Consider the following 25000-nt stretch of genomic DNA (forward strand, 5'->3'; position numbering starts at 1 on the left):
ATCAATGATATAGATAGTATTCAATGTCGATTAATTGATAATATAGAGAATTAAATATTTAGCACATACATAAGTGTCATATTCAATATTCATAGTATAAATTGCTCTATTTACATTCTGATAATTATTGAGTGGAAAGTGCATTTGTTAAAAAAAAAAACAAAAAAAAAAAAACAAAAAAAAAACAAAAAAAAAAAATATATATATATATATATATATATATATATATATATATATATATATATATATATATATATATATATATATATATATATATATATATATATATATATAAAAGAAGGCGAGGGGAGCATAGCATCAATAAAACATTGAATAAACTTTGACCCCATCGGTCGTCTGGGTCCGAAGAAGGCTAGGGGAGGGAGAGGTGTGTGATCGAGGCGACCAAAAGAATTTTTAGAAGGCCCTGTGTGTGATACAAGATATCATTTATTGTTCAACGTAGCAAACTTTGGGAGACCACACTTATTCCCAACGATACAAACGGCACACAACTCTGTGTGGATTGAACGGTAGTGTGACAACGCCACTACCACTTTGTCTCATTCATCTGTAGTGTTTCATTCATCCTGTTTTGTTGATAAAGGGGAAACCCGAAATATTCATTTGATCTGTTTTTGTAATTAAATTGAAACTTAAATTCAATTTCAATTATTTATTTCTTCGAGCAGCAACATTTACACTTCGTCATGGCGTCCTATCGAAAAGCATGATTTTGTGGAATATCTCATGGGTGAGCACCAGCAAAAGCAACGACGACAACAACAACAACAAGAACAACAACAACAACGAAGACGACGACGATGACGGTGACGACTGCTCCAAATAGTAATACACATATTGAACAATTCGAGAGGATTGAAGACTAATAAAGACCAGGTCAATTAAAAAAGAGCAGAGACCATAATAATGTTGTCCAAATCAATATCATGTGAAAGATCCTATAGGAAGTGTTGATTAAATACATTAAATTAAGCAACGAGTTTCGCTGAGATGTTTATAGGTGTATGTTTAAATAAATACTCATCACAGTCAAAAACATAGAAATGAACAATAATATTCTTATGTGAGAAAATAATTGATAATGGGAGCGATCTATATTCAGGTTTTCGTACAACCTAGTCACCAATCACATGATTTGTTGCTGTCCAACGATTGGATATTTCTTAACAAATGTAAACATGCTGCTTTGTTTATGAAAATTGTAAACATTCCTATGAGTCAAGCTGAACAAAATGACCTATGGTGTTGTTAGATATTTTGAAAACTATGTAGGTCACTTTGGGCATATTTTGCAATGTGACCAATGACCTCTAGTACACGGAAAGGGGAAAAAGAACATCATCATTGAAAGAGATTTTGTTGGAGCATCCAAGTTCAACGTGTTATCACATCATGACCAATGTGCACCGGGTATTGATTGCATGCAGCGTATTAAGGGTTTATATTTAACAACCAGCCCGAAATCCTTTCTCCATTTTGTTTCCCACTTAAAAACCATCGATTTTGTATTAGAAATGAACGTCGATTAGAGAGACATAATATGGAGAACAAAATCTTAATCTACAATAATATTTCTTTTCCATAACATAAGTCTTTACCCATATCATGTTTCTCTGTTTTGATAACATAACATATGTCCACATCATATTATTGATCTGCAATCAGAACGGTCCAAATGTGTGTACATACAGACATACAGACAGACCACGTCATACATCTTGATTGACATGTAAAAGATTCGACTCATTGTAAATGAGTTACCTAGCTAGAGGCGGTGAGGAATTAATATTGTAAGACTATCATTGGTTTAAAACGACACATAACAGAAGATTATTTGTTTATTTGTTTATCTATTATTTAAAATATGAACTTATCAATTCATTTTTAAAAATTTATTTATTATGTATTTATTTATTGGTTTAAAACGACACTTAACAAAAGATTATTTATTTATTTATCTATTTTTAATATATGAACTAAGCAATTTATTTATTTATTATCTTAACTGAAAATTTGGTTCCACATAACCAATCGGTTAGAAGAAGAAATAAGCGGTACACCTTGTTGAATGAACAATATAGCTAAATTACTGTATAAACATGTAATCAAAAGTAATAATATTAGGAACGAAACAATGTTTTCAAAAGTAAGACTGCAACTACAGTCTCTCCCCCCCCCCCCCCCCACAAAAAAAAAAAAAAAAAAAAAAAAAAAAAGTTTAATTTGAAAAACAAAATCAAAACATAGTTGAGTATCAAAAAGGAAAAGCAAAAATATAACAACAACAACAACAACAACAACAACAACAACAACAACAACACCGACGACGACGACGATGACAACAACGTGAGTGGATACCGAGTTGATTAAAAGGGATGTGAAAATTATAAATAATATTCTAACGAATCCAATGAGACTGAATCGATTTATGAATAGATACATTATAGTCTATCCACAAAGTCGATCCCTCGGTAACAGATGTTCAATAATCCCGTCTCCACGTGAATGTCGTATTAGCCATGTCACCACTTGACAACCACCACACCGATATTGAAATAACCACATAGTATTATCATTATTATTATTATTATTATTATATTATTATTATTATTATTATTATTATTATTATTATTATTATTATTATTATTATTATTATTATTATTATTATTATTATTATTATTATTATTATTATTATTATTATTATTATTATTATTATTATTACTATTATTATTATTTCAATATCAATACGCCATTGCAATTGCCTTGAAAAAAATTAATAAAAGTAGTGCTTCGGACCCTAGCCATCGTTAACTTATAGATAGTTCGAAGTTGACGTCACTCAGGTCTTTGTTGTTGTGTTTTGCCATCCGCGTTTATGAGTTATTCTCACTAAACTGTATTAACCAGACTATAAACGGTCACGGTTACACACGGTTTGGTCCGTTATACTTCCGGATGACAGTGTTGTGTCTTCTTAGCCAAGCGCATAGTATCTATAGCCTGACGCAAGAACCCTCTAAGACTGATAGTTTGACGTCATTTGTTTTAGGTTTGTGTAGCGTCTAGTGAGTTGTCGTTAGTAGTAGTAGAGCTCAAGGAAACAAGTGATTCCATTGGTTAAACTATTGAATAAAACTCACGATTTGTTTTCTTCTGTGGTCAAAACTTGTCTTTTGACGTCATTTTTTGGTCAGTGTCAGGCTATAAGTTAACGATGGCTACGTTCGGACACAGACGACCGATGGAATCAAAGTTTATTCAATGTTCTATTGGTGCTATGCCCTCCATTTCTTTCCATCTATAGCGTTATACGGGGAGTAACTCTTGCTTTTACTGCTGCTCATTTTAGATGGAAGACCATCTATCGCAAAGTATAATATTTCTCTATGGACTTAATAAGATCAAAGAGAGAGAGGGAATAGGGATACCCCTCTCAAGCGCATAATGGACGGTGCCCCGTGTTTCGAGCCGAAACCCTTGTATGTACGTAGGTTCCCTGACTTCGGACAGAGCTGTATAATGAGATGGAAGTCGGTTTGGACGAATTCAATACCTCGAGGGGGCGGGGACATCGACTCTTCGCTTAAAAAGTTGAGAAACGGAAACATCCACATACGTGAACATAAAGACAAAACAAAAAGAAGAAAAAAATTTTCAAAAGGTAAAATAGAAAGGGAGACAAAAGAAATTTTTTAAATGTTGCTGTTAAAGATCTTACCAGTTGAATGATCTGGCAAGATTGACATGAGCCAAAATATTAATTAATGTAGTTTCTCTTTACGTTTTTGAAATCAGTTATGTCCATTTTTTCTTAAAATACACCAAAAATTGCATGAAATTTGTGAAGGACTGAGAATATGAATAACACAGAAGACCATCAAGCATGACAGTAATTATGACACCAAGCAATAAAAACGTTCCTCATACCATTACGTTAAGATTCAAAGTATGGACAGTTAACAAAATATTCAGTCGGACCATTCAGAGCTGGGTTCGCATGCCCCCCCCCCCCCCCCCCCCCCCCCCCCCCACTCCCCTCCCCCGGCAAAAAAAAAAACAAACAAACAAAAAAAAAATACCAAAAAAAACAACAAACAACCAAACAAAAATAAAAAAAAAAAAAAACCACAACAAAACAAAACAAAACAATTCATTACATACAAAAAAAAAAACAAAAACCAAGAAACTTTTAAATCAAAGAGATATAAAAGTACATAGTTAGAACCTGTAGACCTTGAACCAAGATCGACAAACAAAATATTCTAATGAGGTTTAAAATCAAGTCTTAAAGGGTGACGGATGGTTGTTAGTTCTTTAAAACATAATATTATATTATATCTCCTACAAAGAGTGAATTCAGAATATCAAACTTCTCTCCTTCAATGTTTAACAGACATACGTACATTTTACACACGATCATTTGATTTTTGCAGTTTTGTCATTTTATTGGGCGATAACAGTTATTGTTACTGGAAGAGATTCATTCAAAGAATTGACGTTTACAAATCCTCTATAAAAGCAATGAAGTTTAAAAATGTTCTATTCAGTCAAGTGTTGAATAGGACAAATAAACCGTGGCATATTTAACCTTGGCATATGGTGGGTGCAATGAACGCATTTCGCGTATCACGGCCACTTAAATGATTGCGTTTTATAGTCACTATAAGAAATATTTTAGTTTGAGAAATAAATTTTTTGAAATGTCATACTTTTTGTAATAAAATACAAAAAGTCAATTGAATTAATTGTTCTATTTTACGACTCCATCAGCTTTCTGTGATGTGCGATTAAAAAAAAAAAACATAAATCGGTTGTTACAGTCATATAAAATATTAATCTTGTATGGTTTTTAAAAAAAGCAAAAGAAAAAAATTAAAAAGAAAAGAAGAGACGATTTGACGGCATAATTTGAAATCGTGGATCTTTCATCGCAAAGATTTCATTACTTGGAATGAAAGGAGAACGGGCTGGATGATCAAGCTTGCAACCTACCCATACCAAGCTCGAAAATAAAAACAAAAACGGCAGAGGACGTTAGGTGCTTGGTATGGGTAGGTCTAGCGGCTATTCTCTTTATTCTTAGTATTTTGTCCGTGCCCGACGTCTTTATCCGGAAGACGGCAGAGGACGGCAGTGCCGGGTCGTCGGAATCAGAATCCAGTGTGGGTTAGCCCTAAGTCGGACATTTATCTCTTTCCCATCACTCATGACATCGTCTGGAAAATTAAACGTATATATACCACACACCTGTTAAGCAAGCATGCAGCATGCATAAGTTTTAGGTTAAAACGTAATGAACAAGAGTGGCCGTTTGGACGGAGACCAAATCAAACGTGTTGACATCTCATCAACGTCAGCTGGCATCCCTGATCATGAAATACGTATAAAAGTTTATTGAGCAAATCCACCCCAATCTATTATAATATTTGACATGCACCAACAATCCCATCAAAACGACGAATTGTCAATTGGTCCAAAACAAACAATTAAGCTACCAGCAGATGCAATCAGGCATTTTTTATGTTTCACTTTGATTAAACGATGGCTGGATCAGTTTGTTAATCTGATGATTGATTGATTGATGGATTTATTGACTAACCGAGTCATTGACTGCTCAGAGATCAATCTAATTATATAATCTTTTTAAAAAATCGACCACTACCGGGGACCTATACACTTGGCTGTTGTTTCAGCTGTATTATAAGTATACAAATACAGTTAAAACTAAACAATGAGACTACTTGATAAAATGAAAATGGAATTTCAAAGTTTGACTCGTATTCATTCAACGTGATGTGCATAGGTTTTGAGTCTAAAAATAAAACTATAAAATTATGTGACCAAAAAAAAAAACCACGAAAAAACTCCCACCAAAACAACAACAAACAAAAAAAAAAAAGACTGGATTTCGTCAATTTCTGATGTAAACAGCACGTCTGACCGTATATTTGATCCTTCAATACTAAAGTTTTACAGATTTTCTGGACTTCTCCGGTGCTCTTCTGTAAAGAACACGAAAAAAACAACAACAACAACAACAACAACAAAAAAAAAATAGAAAATAAAGCAATACAAAAACAAACAAACAGACAAACAACAACCTTTAATTGAGCGACTGAAGATGACATGATAAAAAACCCCACCAAAATAACAGTACAAGAATCGTTTCTCAAACTTCCCATGGAAAGACCTGAGAGTAAATCTGACAATCGAGTCCTCATAAGACATTGAGGTTTCGACTACACATGAGTCAAGGTCGAAAGGTGCTTTACTGACACACATGACTTTGAATCCAAATGATAGACAGACAGATAGATAGATAGATAGATAGATAGATAGATAGATAGATAGATAGATAGATAGATAGATAGATAGATAGATAGATAGATAGATAGATAGATAGATAGATAGATAGATAGATAGATAGATAGATAGATAGATATGGATATATAATAATATGGTTTTTGGGCGTATTCTGTCGTGTATTGATTGTGTCATCTTTGGGTATCCTCGGGGTTGGGGAAATAACATTATGTACACGTTATAATAGCCAGATCTTAATCTTTCCTTTGATATGCATTATGAAATGATTGTGTAAGAAAAGGGCTGTTATTGTGTGTGTGTGTGTGTGTGTGTGTGTGTGTGTGTGTGTATGTATCAACAGGTGCAAACTGTGTCAAGAACCCTGTGTCAGTTTGATGGATAAAACCTTGAATTCAATACTCTTCAACAGTCGTAACGTCACTTCCTTCCTAATGACGCATGGTAACTTAGTAACACTGGCTCTAAACTCGGAACAATGGCGGACACCTGTATGAAATATTTCTCCGGCGAGCAAAAAGGGTATCCAGAGGGGAAAAAAACACATTCATTTGATCATGTTTTGACTTTTACACATTCTGATCACAATACATATGAAAAGTTCTAGTCAGCATGAAAAATAAAAAGTAATTATTTTCTTTGTTTAGAACCAAGATGGCCGCCGTTGCCGGGTGGCGTGACATCAGACTATTGAATCGTATTGACAAAGAAAACTTGTGTAGACGTTTCAGGTTTCCCCTTTGTCATCAAAGTTACTACTGGCCAAGTTTAATCCAAAAAATCCTCTATTAGTTAAGTCGTAAAAAAATGACATAAAAAATGTCCAAACTTGCGTCGTGTTTGTAGCAGTGTGAAGTGCCACGTGTCTCAAGTTGCCGCCCCGTCTTGGTGAAAAGAAAACAAACAATGCATGAAATTGAATCCCTATTCAAGACATTCCACAATCAACTGGATCACGGGCAAAAAGTTTATCCAATGTCATAAAACAAAACAAAAGATAATATACAGATGACATCAAAATTGAGAATTACGTCCCAAATGTTCGATATGCAAGTATGCCAGGCGTTTATCTATATAATCGTTGAGTTGGCAAGTTTCAACATAATGTAGACATTTCAATAAATGAGTTTGATTGATGTAAAATATCATATTCGCATAAGTCACAGTCTGGTGGCTAGAGGCTTCTAAACTTTTCCAATGTGTTTTTTTTTTCTCGCACCCGGCATAAGTCTAACAATATGTGAAATAAAAATTGTTTCACAAATTATCTATGAAAATATGGCGGAAAATATTCAAGCTTTGCAAGCTTTGTTTTTAAAACATATGATATAGTAGCTGTATAGGAACTGTGTGAAAGTTTGAAAATTGAAAGATGCCTATCTATATTATGTAATATCAAGTGTTACCATTGTTAAAATACTTCCATCTACCGGAGATAATCAAATGTATTTGTCGTGTGAACAAATTGATGTGGCTGATTTTAGCTTGATTTGCTCACAAAATGGTGTGGGCTGAAATTGAGACTTAAAGGCTGCATACAATACAATATTATTAAGACAGATCAAATAAAGGGCAGAACTGAGTATCAAACAATCGCCGCTTTTAGAATTACTCTATGGGTTCAGAGGTCAGACGAAGCCGTTGCATAAGCGCCCAAGAATATCGTGAACAGGAGACATTGGAAACAAAGTGCCCACCAAACTCTTGTCGCGTCAAAACAGTCTCGTGAAATCAAAATCCACTGATAACAGGAACCACTGCAGAATTGTTGACGTCACTAGGGGAAGTGTGACGTTCGTTAACCGTAATCGTACGTCGTGTTTTTACCCCTTAATCCTAAGTCGGGGGTAATTTTGTTACCCCGTGGCAATATATTAAAGTAAAATAAAGAGCTCTCCATATTCGTACGTCTGGGGTAATTTTGTTACCCCATGACAATATATAGTAAAATAAAGAACTTTTTAAGCCACGTTCCATAAATGAGCTGTGTGTGACCGAAAAAAAAATTGGAGCCCTGTCCAAAATAGGAAGGACGACTCAAGTGGACATAAGGTCCACAGCGATCCACAGCGTCAATATGATGTTATGTCGTAACGATATATGATATAAACACAAGACATTAAAGGCGAAATAATGATAATTGGGAAATCAAATCTCTCTCATCATCGAGGCGATAGTACCAAGCCACTGCATTTACTCATTCATTTTCTTGGGTCTGTCCCTTGCAGCTTACATGTTGATCATTCTATCAATCCAGTAACTGTTGTATTATTATTATCATGTTCCATTTCCATTTCATAACCTTGTGGACAGATACGAGGCCACACATTCATAACGCCTTCTTCCTTCAACCAGCTTTTAACTTAAGGCAATAAATTCAGGGTGGGACGGACGCCTTAGACTGACGTAGATAATCAAGGAGAGGACGACACTAGGGGACAAACCCCCTCTTATTACATCATGGCCATGGGTTATCCAGGTAACTGCCGTACTCTGGAAACATACGTATTTCAACATTTGGCCAGAAACCACGTCCTTCAAATATCCATCGATTTAAATGACCCTCGTCTTGGTAAAATACTCTCAAACCTAAGACTTCGTTGATGTCCAATGTTAGATAGTTTTTTTTGCCAAGATGAGGGTCGTTTAAATTGATCGAAATTTGAAGGACAAAAGTTGTCTGGCCAAATTTTAAATTGCGTGTCGTTCCAGAGTACGCCAGTTAACTGGTTAAACGGTCTACAGGTGACCGGGGGGGGGGGGGGGGTATTTTAGCCACGTCAACAAACGCACTTCCTCTTTCTCTCTGAAGTTGAATTATTCCAAACGGCGGAAGGAGGGTTCGTCAAAAAGGTCAAGTGGTTTACTTAAAATATGAATTTCATTACGTACAAGACTTGTCCATGCGAAAACTAGGGGGGAAAATGGTTGTTAAAAGTTGTGTACAATACGAGTAAGTAAAAAATCATCAACGAACGCCTGAAGTGTCCTGTGACATTCGGGACTTTGTGAACAAAATTGAAGACAATGATGGACCCTCCATGCTGCTACCATTACCAGAACCATAAATAATAATAATAATAATAATAATAATAATAATAATAATAATAATAATAATAATAATAATAATAATAATATAATAATAATAATAATAAAATAATATAATAATAATAATAATAATAATAATAATAATAATATAATAATAATAATAATAATAATAATAATAATAATAATAATAATATAATAATAATAATAATAATAATAATAATAATAATAATATAATAATAATAATAATAATAATAATAATAATAATAATAATAATAATAATAATAATAATAATAATAATAATAATAATCTGTAACAAACTTATTATGATAGTGTTCGCACAATTGTTTCACTTCATCGTTACCACCTCCAACCGAGCCACGCCCAACAAACATAAACGAGACAGCACAACTTGCCAAAAATAAACGTCAAAACATTCGATTTTTCCTTTAATCTTGATGGGTGTTCGATTAGCTACAAGAAAAATGAACGAGATCAGATCGATAACGACGTAAAAACTTTCAGGGGCGATTTAAAAAACCAAAAAAAAAAAAAACAAAAAAAAAAACTCGAATCAAATGGCCCAAAAAAACAAACAAACCCCAAAACAAAGCAAAGCAAAGCAAAAAGTCAACCAACCGTTGCATGGCCAAGGTACGAGTATTAGGCCGACTACAAATCTGATGAAATGGTTTCTGACGAAACCAATGGATGATGCAATGGTAATCGATTGAGAATTTTGATGGAGCTTTTCTATAGCGCAATATCCACTAAACGTGCTCAAAGCGCTTTACAGGGGGTCCCCGACCAACAGCAACATTTAACAAGAAGGAGAATTTTTTTCAGACAGAGACATCGCTGTTAACGGCCAGGTACTCATTTTGCACCCGAGTACGGTGAGAGACCGTGAGTAAAGAACCTTCTCCAAGGACTCAATTATGCGCCGAACGAAGCTCGAACCCAGGACCTTCCGGTCCGAAAGCGAGTGTCATACCACAAGACCCCATAGCCGCACAAAAGGTCTGATGAAATGGTTTCTGACGAAACTATCGGATGATGCAATGGTAGTCGATTGAGAGATATGTAGACCACAGTATCCGTTTGCTGGTGATCACACGAATACCTATAGCACCGTGTAAAGAAGTAAATCATGTGAGGTCTGCATGTATACAAGTCAGTGGCCCTGATAATTCGAAGTTGGATAAATTGAACTTCAGACATTTAGTAAAGCTCTTTGCCTTGTCCGGTCCTCTATTGTACCACGACTTTACTAATGACATATTAATTATTATAATAACTATATTATCACTCGAAATCATCGGTATAGACAATGGGACTTTCTTAAAATTATGGCTGTATGGTCTGGTGGTAGGAAATTCTGCAGTAGATTCCAGGTTCGATTCTCGCTGCAGGCAGCACAAAGTGCGACTATGTGGTCTTGTAGTATGACAATCGCTTTCGGATCGGAAGCTCCTGGGTTCGAGCCTCGCTCGGCGCATTTATGGGTCCTGAAAAGGCTCTTTACTCACATTCTCTCACCGTACTCAGATGTAAAATGAATACCTGGCCGTTAACAGCGTTATCTGTGCCAAAAAAAATATAATATCGCCTAACAGGCGTCATGTCTCGTTCTACTTGTTACGTGTTGCTGTTGGTCAGGGAACATTTGTAAAGCGCGTTGAGCACGTTTAGTGGATATTACGCTACAATAAAAGATCAATTATTATTTAAGTTGAGCGAGTCCTTACAGAAAAACGATTTACTCACCTGACACCAAACTCGGATGTAAACATGAAATAACTGCGTTGTCTTTGGATTTAAACCAAAAAATGTGATGGCGACACAAAGGCCGTCATGTCTTGTATTATGTGTAAAGTATTGCTGTTGGCTTGGATCCCCTTCTAAAATCACTTTGACCACATTCAGAGACTCTTTCGAAATATAAAAGATCACAATCAAAACAAATGGTGGAATACCGATTTATCCCGAGATGCAATACGTTGAGTTATCATCATACATATTATATATACTGATTCGAGAGTCAGAAATGACCATTATCAAAGCTCAGCAGGAGTTATATAATACAAAGAGGAAAAAGAAAAACAAACAAGAAAAAAATCAAAAACAACAGCAACAACAACAACAACAACAACTACAACAACAACAACTACAACAACAACAACAAAAACAACAACAACAACAACAACAACAACAACAACAACAACAACAACAAAGCAATTCAAATGGACGTGTATAATTATACGTGATACGAACTTAGTCCCTGGTGGTTGGAACACCAATTGGTTTGCATTGTTCAACTATTAATAACCACATCCTCGTCTCCCCATCCCCCCTTCTCCACCCCCCTCCCTCACCCCCCCCCCCCCCCCCCCCACACACACACACAAAGGCAAACCACTCTGGCTGTTGCAAGTATCGGTATTGACAAGAATACGATTTTGTTTCCGTGAATCGATTGACGATAGGTCGATGTTATCAGACACAATTTGGCTCATGGATTTTTTAATAGTGATCCCTTTGATCTTAAATAATTTCACATTATCCGATGTTTCATTATAAAGATATACAACTTATCGTTACATTATCCGATGTTTCATTATAAAGATATACAACTTATCGTTACATTATCCAATGTTTCATTATAAAGATATACAACTTATCGTTACATTATCCAATGTTTCATATAAAGATATACAACTTATCGTTACATTATCCGATGTTTCATTATAAAGATATACAACTTATCGTTACATTATCCAATGTTTCATTATAAGGATATACAACTTATCGTTACATTATCCGATGTTTCATTATAAAGATATACAACTTATCGTTACATTATCCGATGTTTCATTATAAAGATATACAACTTATCGTTACATTATCCAATGTTTCATTATAAAGATATACAACTTATCGTTACATTATCCGATGTTTCATTATAAAGATATACAACTTATCGTTACATTATCCGATGTTTCATTATAAAGATATACAACTTATCGTTACATGTAATGACAATGTATCCAAATCGGTATCTTGAAAAATATGGAAAGATATTTAAGTAATTCTCAATTTCCAAACCAAAAGAAAATAATAATAATAAAAATAAAAATTAATAATAATAATAATAATAATAATAATAATAATAATAATAATAATAATAATAATAATAATAATAATAATAATAATAATAATAATAATAATAATAATAATAATAAAAGCTAGGGGAGTTAGATAGAGCAATATCCACTAAACGCGTTCAATGCGCTTTACAGGGGCTGCCTAGCCAACAGCAACACTTAACACGTAGTACGAGACATGACGTCTGTAAGGCGATATTACATTCTTTTTTTTTCCCCGACTAAGACAACGCGGTTAAGGGCCAGGTACTCATTCTACACACGAGAACGGTGAGAGAATGTGAGTAACAAACCTTTTATAAGGACTCCGCTATGTGCCGGGACTCAGAGCGGGACTCGAACTATGGACCTTCCGATCTGAAGGCGAGTGTCATACCATAAGACCACATATGTAGTCGCATCTAACAATGCGGGTTTCTGAAACTGTAACTGTGTGCTTTAGCACTAGCACATCGACCCAAAAAGAACAGGGAAAGAAAGAATAAAAAGAAAGAATAAAGACCCCCCCCCCCCCTTCCTCCTCCCTCCCCCCCCCCCCCCTCCATCCCCCAAAAAGGCTGCTATCGACTGGGGATATTGATAGGAAGTGTTGCATTTCATTTAGTCGTGATAGAAAATTTGTTTTCTTAACTCTGGTCGTGGTAAGTCGACGGAAAATCCTCTCCCCTAAAAGCTCACCACCCAAAGCCGTTCGCGGACGGCGATGGGATATGCACAGCACAGACTAGGGTCCTGCATTCTCTATGATGTACAGCGACCTCTTATAGTGACGATAAATCTGTACAGCGACCTCTTATAGTGACGATAAATCTGTACCATGAACATCTCTACCATAGATGATAATGATCTGTAGCAATGCCGCATAGGAAGACGAGCCATCCGACAGTCCGAGATAAAAGAGAACTACGAAACACAATCTAAACCTCCCAAATAAGCTTCTAATCTAATTCAATCTTCTCTATTACAGCCCACCCCTCCCCCCGCCCCCCTTCGACAACATGTATCATGAAGACATGACCATCTGTTGAGGGCAACAGCAGCCGGAAATATGCCCACGTCCAAAATGTCACCGGATAATCCTCGTGAATTTCAAAAGATGGAGCAGAAAGAAAGGGGGAAAAAAACGCCTTGAAAAATACCTAGCAAATCGATACCTTAGCAAGTTACTTTTATATCTTGACTAGTTCGACTAAACTGAGTGCGGCTATGTGGTCTTGTGGTATGACACTCACTTTCGGATCGTAAAGTCCTGGGTTCGAGCCTCGCTCGGCGCATAGTTGAGTCCTTGGAAAAGGCTCTTTACTCACATACATTCTCTCACCGCAATCTGGTGTAAAATGAGTACCTGGCCGTTAACACCGTTGTCTCTGTCGGAAAAAATGGTAATATAGCTTAACAGGCGGCAATGTCTCGTTCTCGGCGTTACGTGTTGGACAGAGACCGTTTGTAAAGCGCTTTGAGCACGTTGAGTGGATATTGCGCTATATAAAATCTCAAATTTAAATTTAAGACATAATATCTAGGGTACCAAGAAGGAAAATCGAACACATGAAAGAATAAACGACCAATCTGACCTCCGTCGAATGGATAAATATTAAATTGTATTATATAGATAGAATGCGCTTGGCCAAGGAGTTCACAACATTGCCATCCGGAAGTATAACGGACCAACACACAAACTCTGTGTAACCATGAACTTTTATAGTCTGGTTAATACAATTTAGTGAGAACAACTCACAAACGCGGATGGCAAAAACAATAACAAAGACCTGAGTGACGTCATCTGCATACTATCTATAATATGACGTGTGTATTTTAAGTGTGTAAGATTGATGGTAGAAGCAAGAAGTAAGGTGTGTTATTTATATATAGATAGAATGCGCTTGGCCAAGGAGTTCACAACATTGCCATCCGGAAGTATAAAGGACCAACACACAAACTCTGTGTATCCATGAACGTTTATAGTCAGGTTGATACAGTTTAGTGAGAACAACTCACAAACGCGGATGGCAAAAACAATAACAAAGGCCTGAGTGACGTCATCTTCGAACTATCTATAGATAGTATGCGCTTGGCTAAGAAGCTCATAACATTGCCATCCGAAATATAACGGACCAACACACAAAACTGTGTGTATCCATGAACATTTATAGTCAGGTTAATACAGTTCAGTGAGTATTACTCATAAAACGCGGATGGCAAATACAATAACAAAGACAAGAGTGACGTCATCTTCGAACTATCTATAGAACTGTTTGAATTGGGTAATGGCTGACACGCTGAAATTCTACATCTCGAAATGTCCTAACATTTATAAAAATATGGAAAGATATAAAATAAAATAAAAATTAATTAATTAATTAATAAACGACTGAATGAATGAAGGTGAATGAATGAATGAATGAATGAATGAGGGTGAATGAATGAATGAATGAATATTTAGACTAAACTGTAAGTTAATGTTTCAGAGTGTTTATACCAGTTGCTTTGTTGTTATGAGTGGCACTAAGGCATGCAAGATTGAGATTGGTTCAATAGAAACATATTATCTACACATGTCATCTTATCGATAGAGATCCTATCAGTAAATAAGTATCGCCCTTCTAATTGTCTCTACTCTATAAAAAGAACAGATAAAAATAAAACAATAAAATGACACGAATAGAACAGCCGATAAATAAAGTCAACAGAGAATTGCCGGATCCTGTTTATCTTTATCTAAATAAAATCACATTTCTGTGAAAGCCGTCTTATCGGTTTGCCATTCTTAAACTTGAGCCTTTATATATAGAGCTTTATCCACTTAATGTGCTCAAATCGCTTTACAAGCGGTCCCTAGCCAACAGCAACACGTTACGTGAAGAACGAGACATGAGGCCTGTCAGGCGATATTACAATTTTTTGCGACATAGACAACGCTGTTAACAGCCAGGTACTCATTTTACACCTGAGTACGTTGAGAGAATGTGAGTAAAGAGCCTTTTCCAAGGACTCAACTATGCGCCGAGCGAGGCTCGAACACAGGACCTTCCGATCCGAAAGTGAGTGTCATACCACTAGACCACTTGCCGCACAAGAGGGATCTCTACACTAAGAGGGATAAAAAAAAAAGGCCAGTTGACACAACTTAGCAATGACTATGAAAATTTTTGTTTTCTATTTATGGAGGAAATACTCCTCTTAAATCAAAGCCCTATCTCCACTGAGTAAAAATCTTTTTGAATTTTGGAAATCCATTAATATATAACAAAGTTATGCAGTTTCAAATGTGTCATTTATTTGGATGACTCACAAAGAGAAAAAAATACGGAAAATATGGGACGATTTTTCTGCGTTTTATTCTGGTTTGTGGCTGTTTCTCGCTTAATACGTGGAATTAGATATTAAAACTTGGCAATTTTATGGCAAAATTATCAGAAAATATGATGAAGACATCAGAAAAGTTCTAACTTGTATAGTTTTAGAGCTGTATGGCTAGGGTCAACTATAATTTTGTTTTAAAATATACATAATATTGATCATTTGGAACTTTTCCGAAGTGTAATTTTGTGTCTACAACACATACAAATCAAACGAAAAATTCCTGCTAAATTATTATCCATCAGTCCCTTGAGACCATGGCTTATGTTATTTCTAGTATTTATTTGAGAGAGAGAGAGAGAGAGAGAGAGAGAGAGAGAGAGAGAGAGAGAGAGAGAGAGACAGAGACAGAGAGAGAAAGAGAGAGAGATAGGGCGAGAGAGAGAGAGAGAGAGAGAGAGAGAGAGAGAGAGAGAGAGAGAGAGAGAGTTAATCTACTATCTCACAACTAGATGATCTGCATATATTTTGCCTATATTGCTTCTCGTGTTTAAGCTGTTATATATCACGATATCAAGCAGGGGGGTCTCAATGGGTCTCAATGTAGAACGAGACACGAGGCACTTAAGGCGCTTTTACAAATTTTTTCGACGGGCAACGCTGCTACCGGTCAGGTACTCATTTTACACTGGATGGAGTACGGTAAGAGAAGATGAGCAAAGACGTTTCTCTTTCAAATTTACGCCTCTCACAACGGGACTGGAACCAGGGACCAAAAGGTCAGAGGGCGAGTATCATAAGTCGCATATTTTAAATTGAGAACGCAGCCCCTTAAAATGGTAGAATCCGAATATGCACATTTCAAATTTGTATCATCTAACCGCATAAACGAACCTCCGACAGGGTGACAAAACTACAAACTATGTGATCTTGCCGTATGACTCATGACACTCGCTTTCGGATTTATAAAAGCTCAATTATAAAAATTATTATTAATGAAAGTAGTGTTTTTGGATTGTTATCGGGAACTAGTATAATAATAATATATTCGGGCAATAATATACAGAATTTTGGAGGGTGAATGTTCACGTGACAGTTTCCGGTCCAATTGGCAAGCGGATCACGGTCGGGTCGTTCAAGAGTTGTCAGTTCAAAGACAAACGCGGCATTTTGTACTTCTCTGGACAATCGATCCATACTGGAATAATATGTCATGTGGTTCATCATTCACTAAAAATGTTAAAACGTTGAAATAGAATATAGGGCAGCGTGACTCAGTGGTACGGTCTTTGCTTCGTACCCGAAAGGTAACGAGTTCGATCACCCGCCGCTGCGCTGTATGGCCTTGAGCAAGTCATCTCGCCCTTGCTCAATTTTTGCGGCGCTGCACTGCGGCTAACGCCTGGGTTATTCAAGTCTTCCCTTGGAATAGACCCTAGAGATAAATTTCCCCTATGGGACGAATACATTTTATAATAAGACAAAATAAAACAGTGATAGTACCAACAGGCAGCTTTAACATTCCTAAGGAAAGGAAAGTTGGCTCCATGAGGCTCTTAGGGAATAAATGAAGCACTGTTCAGCGCATTAAAAAATACGTAAATCCATGGAAATGCTCCGTATAAATGTTTATAGTATACCTATTTTTCATCTCTTTTCAAAAGTATATATCATTTCAGGGTTTTAATAATTCTACTGGCCACCTGCAAACTGTATGATTTTCAATTTTATATGACTGTAAAAAATGGCAAAAATCTAGTTTTATGAAGAAAGCACGCCGCTTAGATAGATATTACACACGCATGGTCAAGCTGTAAGTACCACAGTCTGTGGTGAGTACCATGTATAAAGATTTAATAAACGAACGGGGGATCAGTGCGGTGGATCTAACAAACACCTTTCACGTAGTCAGTAGTTATAGTCAGTGACCTGTAAAATGGTATATTATCACTATATAGTATGCATGTATACCAATACTAAGTCCTGTGTCTATACTAGGGATGTGGTAGATTCAATACCCTCTATACTCTTGCTTGCTATGGGTAGATTATATTATTATTACGTCGAGGGTCTAACTTCCACCGGGGGATAGATACAGTTTTACAACATGCAGTGTTAGTTACGGGAGAAAAGTGACGGAAGTTGATCAGATATTGACTGAGGTGAGGTGGTTGTGGTGTTTTGTTTGACTTTCTTGTTTTTTTTTCATTTAGGAAGGAGAGGGGCGGGGGGGGGGGGGGGGGGGGGAGGAAGGTGAGGGGTGAAGGATAAACATAACTGAGCATTAGTGTCTCAACATCGGGTTTTAATTTTATTTTTAAAAATCTATATTTCCATCATAATTAATTTATACATTTATTACCCACTGTCCTCGATCTCATGAAACCTTGACAAGGGGTCCGACGATCAGTAATAATAATAATAATAACAATAATAATAATAATAATAATAATAATAATAATAATAATAATAATAATAATAATAATAATAATAATAATAATAATAATATAATAATAATAATAATAATAATAATAATAATAGTAGTAGTAGTAGTAGTAGTAGTAGTAGTAGTAGTAGTAGTAGTAGTAGTAGTAGTAGTAGTAGTAGTAGTAGTAGTAGTAGTAGTAGTAGTAGTAGTAGTAGTAGTAGTAGTAGTAGTAGTAGTAGTAGTAGTAGTAATAATAATAATAATAATAATAAATTAGAACTGATATGTACAGCGGATCTTGTCACATGGCTCAAATGTTGCATTTTTTCTTCAAAGTAAATACGGTGAAAAGTTTGTAGATATGTCTTGTATAGAATGTCTGAATCTTTTTCTTTTTCTTTTTTATTTAAGTGTCAGACGACAAAAATAGAAGGCTTAAGTTCAAAGATAAGCGTCTGTAGAACAAACAGAGAAGGCTGTTGTGTCCTTTATTGTTTGTTGGGGTATTTCAAACAAACACGGAAAGCTTACCGGTGGCACATCCAGGAACGCATAGAACAAACAAGTCTGGCTTGCATGGACTGGAGACATGCTCCATCCACAATTTAAAAACTGGAAAATCAGCATAGATACGTGTACGATGTTCAAAGAAAATATTGAGGAGAGGTCGGCTTGATTAGCTGACTCTGTGTTTTACTTGGGGGGGGGGGGGGGGGGGGGGGTGTAAGAGGTGACCTTTCCTTTTTGTCCAAACAGAGGCTGCTGCAATGCACTGATTGTTCATCAGTAACGTGGGCAGCAGCAATTTTCAACTAAAATATTTATGAAAAAAAAATATGAGAAACTAGTTAAGCCACAAATTGAAGGATAAAGTTTATGACGTACCTGTTAGCTTGTTCAAATAATATAAGAAATGGCGTACTTTCTCAAACCATGCACAGAAAATTGAGTTCTGCTTTTCAAACGATCACAAAACAAACCTCGACATGCTTTGGACTTGGTCATAGAAAAAGACGGTAGATAAATAAATAACGACCGTATGATTCCACGACAAATACACGGGTGTAGCATCGATTTCATTGTCTCCAAGTTGTCCTTCACAGTCATAAGGCCCATGCAGCCGGGGTCTATCCCGGTTTTTAGAGCGTCAAACGGCACTAGCAAGTATTGCTTGTTACTCTCTGGACAGGATGCTAGTCTATGGCAAAGTTCCTTTGATGGGTCTAACAGACCCACTTACTCAATCACCGCTGGGTAAACAGGGAGATCAGAAGGGGGGGGGGGGGATCTCGAAACGATGATAAGAGACGGGGTGGGGGGGGGGGGGGAACGAACAGAGAGAGAGAGTGCAAAAGGAGAAGGATGAGGTGGAAAAGAGGAGGAGGAGGAGGGGCTGAGGTTCACAACTGGTCAGATTAAAACGATTCAAGATCCTCCTCTGCACAAGTGAAAGGGCAGCGTCATTCCACATGACAACTGGTGATCAGCGACCACAATTAACTGAGATAAATGAATTCACACCACACACACCACTCCTCCAACTGTAAATCAATAATTATAAACAGTTCGTGGAATCGATCAAAAATCAATCGTCCACTCTGATCGCCCCCCCCCCCCCCCCCCCCATCTCCGCCCCCTCTTCCCACTTTCACTTTTCTGTTGGCCTGGGGCCCATCTAGTCATGGAATTCCAAGAAAGCGAATTATATCCTGCCGGACCCGTTTGAGCTTAATTGCAGTGTTGTAATTGTTATTGCCAGAGCTATCATTACATTATAGCAACGCGGTAATACAGTCACGCTTGGAAGGTCGCCTTGAAAGTTTAAGGTAGCCGGTAGCATTTCACTGAATTCCATTAAAAATGTATAATCCAATTACAAAACACCGAGTGAACTTCCGTCTCAACGCAACCCCCCCGCCCCCCCCCCCCCCCCCCCCCCCCCCCCCCCCCCACCCTCGACCTCTTACACGCAAATGGACCTTCTATTCTTCTGGCCTCTTTGTCAAACTAGTGGTGATTGGAAGCTGTGTCTAAAATAAATCTAGAAAAAAAACAAAAACATTTTTGTTACACGGTTGTCCGATCCAAGGGATAGATAGAAAGCAATTGTTCATTGCTATAGAAATCGAGATATACTACGTTTTTAATTTTTAAAAAGAAAAGAGTGCATGCTATAAACATGCAATAAACACAAACTCTCAGCAATCTTGATCATTAACCCTTGTCTTTTGTAAAAATGTAAATCTCCAACATTCCCCTTTTCCTTCATATTTTCTACCTCATGTTGATCAAGTAACTCATTCAAGCAAAGTATTTATTGTCCATGTGCATGGTGCATGTTTGTCAACATTCTTTCGTGGAACAATTTCCTAAATTTTCCTTATCAAAATTGAGCTTTCCAAAACATTTTTTTTAAATTGGATAATACTACGAATCATTTAATGCTTCGAAAAAGCAAGAAGAAGAAGGAGGAGGAGGAGGAGGAGAAGAAGAAGTTTGGGGCCAGAACTCTTCTTCAGTCAACAAAAAAAACCAAAAAACTATTGAAACAGAAATGCTTCACATATAATCCAGATAGACAGGAAAAAAAGTCTTCTGCACATCCAGTCTGGATAAACGATAGTGGAAAAGTCATCGTTATCCGGACTAAAGAGGCATTTTAATCCTAAAACACTGTGTTACTTTTTATTTTTTCCAAAGCGGTTACACTCATTATTGATCAAGACTTAACATGATAAACTGAATAAGGGATTGTTTATTTGTAATAGTCCAAAGAAATATTGAGTTCTCAAATTAGGATAGAGGTGTTTAGTGGAATAACCAATTAACAATGCACAATACAGAGATCGTGAAATGAAACCATCCACATATTCAGTGAGTGGGAAAGAAGTGAATATGGTTCAGAGACTTCAGATGATGGCTGTTACTCATTTTACTATTAAAGTACTATCTACAGACTTGAAAGGTATTCTTTTTAAGTCAGCACCTTTAATTGATCAGAATGATTAAACTTTTTTTTTTAGTTTCTTATACCACAAATAAAAATTCTCTTCTGAAAGTGGACAGGATGGGAAGGGTGCTCCAGTGAGGAAGGAAGTCGTTTCTAGTAGGCGAGGTCTTGATAGCTCAATTTGGTAAAGCATTTGATTCCAAAGAAGGGCGACAGGTTTCAATCTTGCATTGAGTCAAATAATATAACGTTTTTCTAACCCTGTGTCCAGCTTGGGCAGCTAGATCTGTTTGCAATAAACTAGAATCCTAACCAAAGGGTGTCAAGCAAACGCTTCTGTGTGTGTCTGATCCATGGTAAAGAAATGGAGATAAGACTCGGAATAACTAGTTCTAAAAAGCAAAGGTTAATATTTACCAATCTGAGGCTGCACTAAACATACTAGCTTGCAATTTTACACATTGACAACATTTAAAAGGCTCAAGGGGTCCTTAGCAACAGCAACACCTAACATGTTGGATTGGACATGACCCTTGTAATGCAATATTACACATTTTTCCAACGCAGAGACAACGCTGCTCATGGCCAGGTACTCATTTCATTCCTGAATATATGATAATTTGATGACAGAATGTGAGTAAAGAGCCCTTTCCAAGGACTCAACTTTGTTCCGCTCTGAGTGGGACTCGAATCTGGGACCTGCCAGGACCACAAAGTCACACCACAAAGCAGACCGTGCTAAAATTGAGATCCGATGCTTATACAGTTCACTCTGCTTAATCGCACATGCCGCATATACGCTACACATTCCCGAAAAACTGATTTTTTTCTATATAATCGCTGCCCTTAAACGCACACCTTCTCTGCTTAATAGCTACACCTTGATTTCATCTTGATTATACAACAATATACCCATCAGCAGTGAACTGACATCTCAAGATCTACTCTACTCCGTTCTGAAACACAAAAGACAACGCCTGGATAAAGAAGATGAGGATGAGTCATAGGAATGTAACACATCACTCCTGACAAACACTGCAAAACTAGACATAGTGGACAAACTACACCGCTTCATACAAGAAGAAGACTTGACAGTTGATCTACCAATATTGGCTAGATTGCAGTCAAGAGTTTAAAAACAGCTTGCACAGAATAAAAAGCAATGAACGCTTCTCGATTACACATTTTTACAAACAATAATGTCACATTTTGTTGTCCATAAAACTATTTTAAAAACACACACAAAAAAAAAAAAAGAAAAAAACAAACAAAAGAAATGACAAATAAAACACACAAAAAAAAAAAAAAAAAACCCTGGTCCAAGCCCATAGAAAGCACAGAGGGGAAGTTCCTACATGGTTGGCAGATTAACCCCAACTCCCGAGGGTGTGCGCTTTAGCGGAGTCGACTGTAAATAAAATTCAGTAACCCATTTTCAGCATGCCGCATTGCATGTATGCTGGAATAATGACAACCTTGCCAAGAAGAGAGTCTAGATTCATTTAAAATTGAAAAGTTTTATTTCTATTTGAGTTATGATAAACAAAATATGCCCTACCATTTTTATGCTTATATTGATCAATGTGCTTAAAATAATATTCAATTGATTTTTTTCTAAACGCCCTCTTTTTAACTTTTCATTCTGCGTGTGAAAGAAATGCCAAGGATTAAAAAGTCATCTGTTCGCTAAAATTTAACCAAAATAAAAATATGACATAACATGTTTGCAGAGAAATTCATGGTCAAGAAGAGAGTCTAGCACTATTAATCATTCATTAAAAATGTTCAAGTTTTATGTCTATTACTATAGTATTATGATAAACAAATATGAATATGCCTGGATCATAATAATAATGATAATAATATTAATAATAATAATAATAATAATAATAATAATAATAATATATAATAATAATAATAATAATAAAAATAATAATAATATTATATTATTATTAATTATTATTATTAAATATTATTATTATTATTATTATTATATTAACCCCTGGTTCATCAAAGCATTGACGTTGGTTTGAGAGTATCAAGTAGACACAATTACTACAATACAGCAATTGGCCCATAGCAAGCTGGGTTATTAGTGACCGGCACATTAGTAACTTACACGACGATGAGTATCAATGTAAGCTGAGGAACCGAATTATGAATCACAACAATACATTTTCAGAGTAAAAGCCTGTAAAACAGTGTCTATCTATCTATCCTATGCCTATGCCTTAGCCTTACCCCAGAGACCAGTCGACCGTCGTTGACCAAAACAATATCAATATCAACTTCAACAGAGTCAGAGCAACACCAGTCATCAAAAAACTGTCTAAACAAAAGTGATAATTAATAGCAATGCCAAACTTACCGCACATGATTTATTTCAATTACGGTGATGTCCAAGATTACAGATCCGTGTGTATCTTTATCTATCTAGATTTGTGTAGAAATAAAAACAATTTGCTTTTCCTCGACACGTATCAGTTTTGGGAGAGGCAAAAAGTTGATCAAAATGTTACACAGAATAGAATCGAAGAGCACGACCTGTTTATTAGTGTTAGTCACCAAACTCAATGAACATTACAGAAAAGTTTCTGATTCACCGGACTCAAACGATACGACGATTTGAAAAAGGAATCCTCACACTATTTATATAGGCTTGCCACGTTCATAGCAGAAGACTTCATTGGCTTGTCAACAATGATAATATTTCTTGGTAGTGGTGTGTTGTGTACATAGCGGAACAAAACCGTAGACTGTAGAACCGTGGCCATTTGCCAGCTTGGCATTTTTATCTTATCATTTTGGTTCATAATTGATAACTGTAAAACCATTTAGTTAAATTATGTATGAGACCAGTTTCCAAAGAGAAAAATATTTTATTTTATCTTTCAAATTTAGTTGATTAATCACACACAAACGTGTGCGCGCACACACACACATATACACACAAACACACACAAGTACATTCTCATGCACAACGAAAAAGTCAACAATTTATTTTGGCATGCTTGACAGTTACATTCGACACATCAGCAGCAAACTTGACTTGACTTTAGATGCCTTTCGCGTCTCGACCGAAAGATCGGGTCGCCTTGGCTGTTTCCAGTATTTCCTGGGTGAGGTTTCTCCAATATTGCCGGTCCTCTGCTAGGGTTCTCAGATTTTCAGTCCCCTGCCGTGATGAGACTAATGCTTTGTCCAAGTGTTGTGAGGTTTTTGTTTAGGATCACAGGGAGTGTTGTGATCGGTCTTCCTCTGAAAAGGTTCCGTGTTTTTGGAAGTATCCGACATGGCTTGGTTAGCTGGTATGTTTTGTCCCTGCGTAGTATGTGACCGAAAAGTTGCCATCGTTGTTGTAAATGTCAAGGGAGATTGGTCTTTCTTTTGTGATCTTATAGAGTGATTCATTTGAGATCTTTTTTGTGGTATTTGATTCCATACCCTTCTTAGCTGTGTGCGATGGAAGGCATCCAGATGTTCTTCTTCGGATTTTGTCAACGCCCAGGTGCCGCAGTTATACAGAAGTACCGTTTTACAAGAGCACGTACAGTTTCAGTTTGGTTTCTCTTTATTTGTCACCTCTAATCCATACATTGGTGATTTTACTGAGTATGGCGTTTGATAGCTGTTTTCTTCTTTGTACATCCTCGGTGTCTCCAATTAGTGAGCCGACTTCTTTGTTCTTTCCATTCCTCTTTTTCCTCGATATTGTTGAAATTCGGTTTTATTGGCATTGACTTGGAGGTTATATTTCATAAGGTATTT

General features: G+C 36.4%; 1 protein-coding gene across 3 annotated transcripts in view; it reads right to left on the bottom strand.

Moving 5' to 3' along the window:
• Positions 1–24231, bottom strand: part of LOC144973759 (glutamine--fructose-6-phosphate aminotransferase [isomerizing] 2-like) — an 80931-nt gene extending 56700 nt beyond the window's left edge. For 2 of the 3 annotated variants that reach the window (XM_078916636.1, XM_078916635.1), the window contains exon 1: positions 23601–24016. In XM_078916636.1, the coding sequence (XP_078772762.1) occupies positions 23601–23607 (7 nt within the window). In that variant the 5' untranslated portion in view covers positions 23608–24016. Of the gene's footprint in view, positions 1–23600 lie in introns of all 3 variants that reach the window. The other variant, XR_013645618.1, reaches the window with a different exon arrangement.
• Between the last annotated feature and the right edge of the window lie 769 nt (positions 24232–25000).

This window comes from Berghia stephanieae, chromosome 5 (assembly GCF_034508935.2).
Source record: "Berghia stephanieae isolate SIO BIC M18660-M18661 chromosome 5, UCSD_Bste_1.3, whole genome shotgun sequence".
NCBI classification, from domain to species: Eukaryota; Metazoa; Mollusca; class Gastropoda; order Nudibranchia; family Aeolidiidae; genus Berghia; species Berghia stephanieae.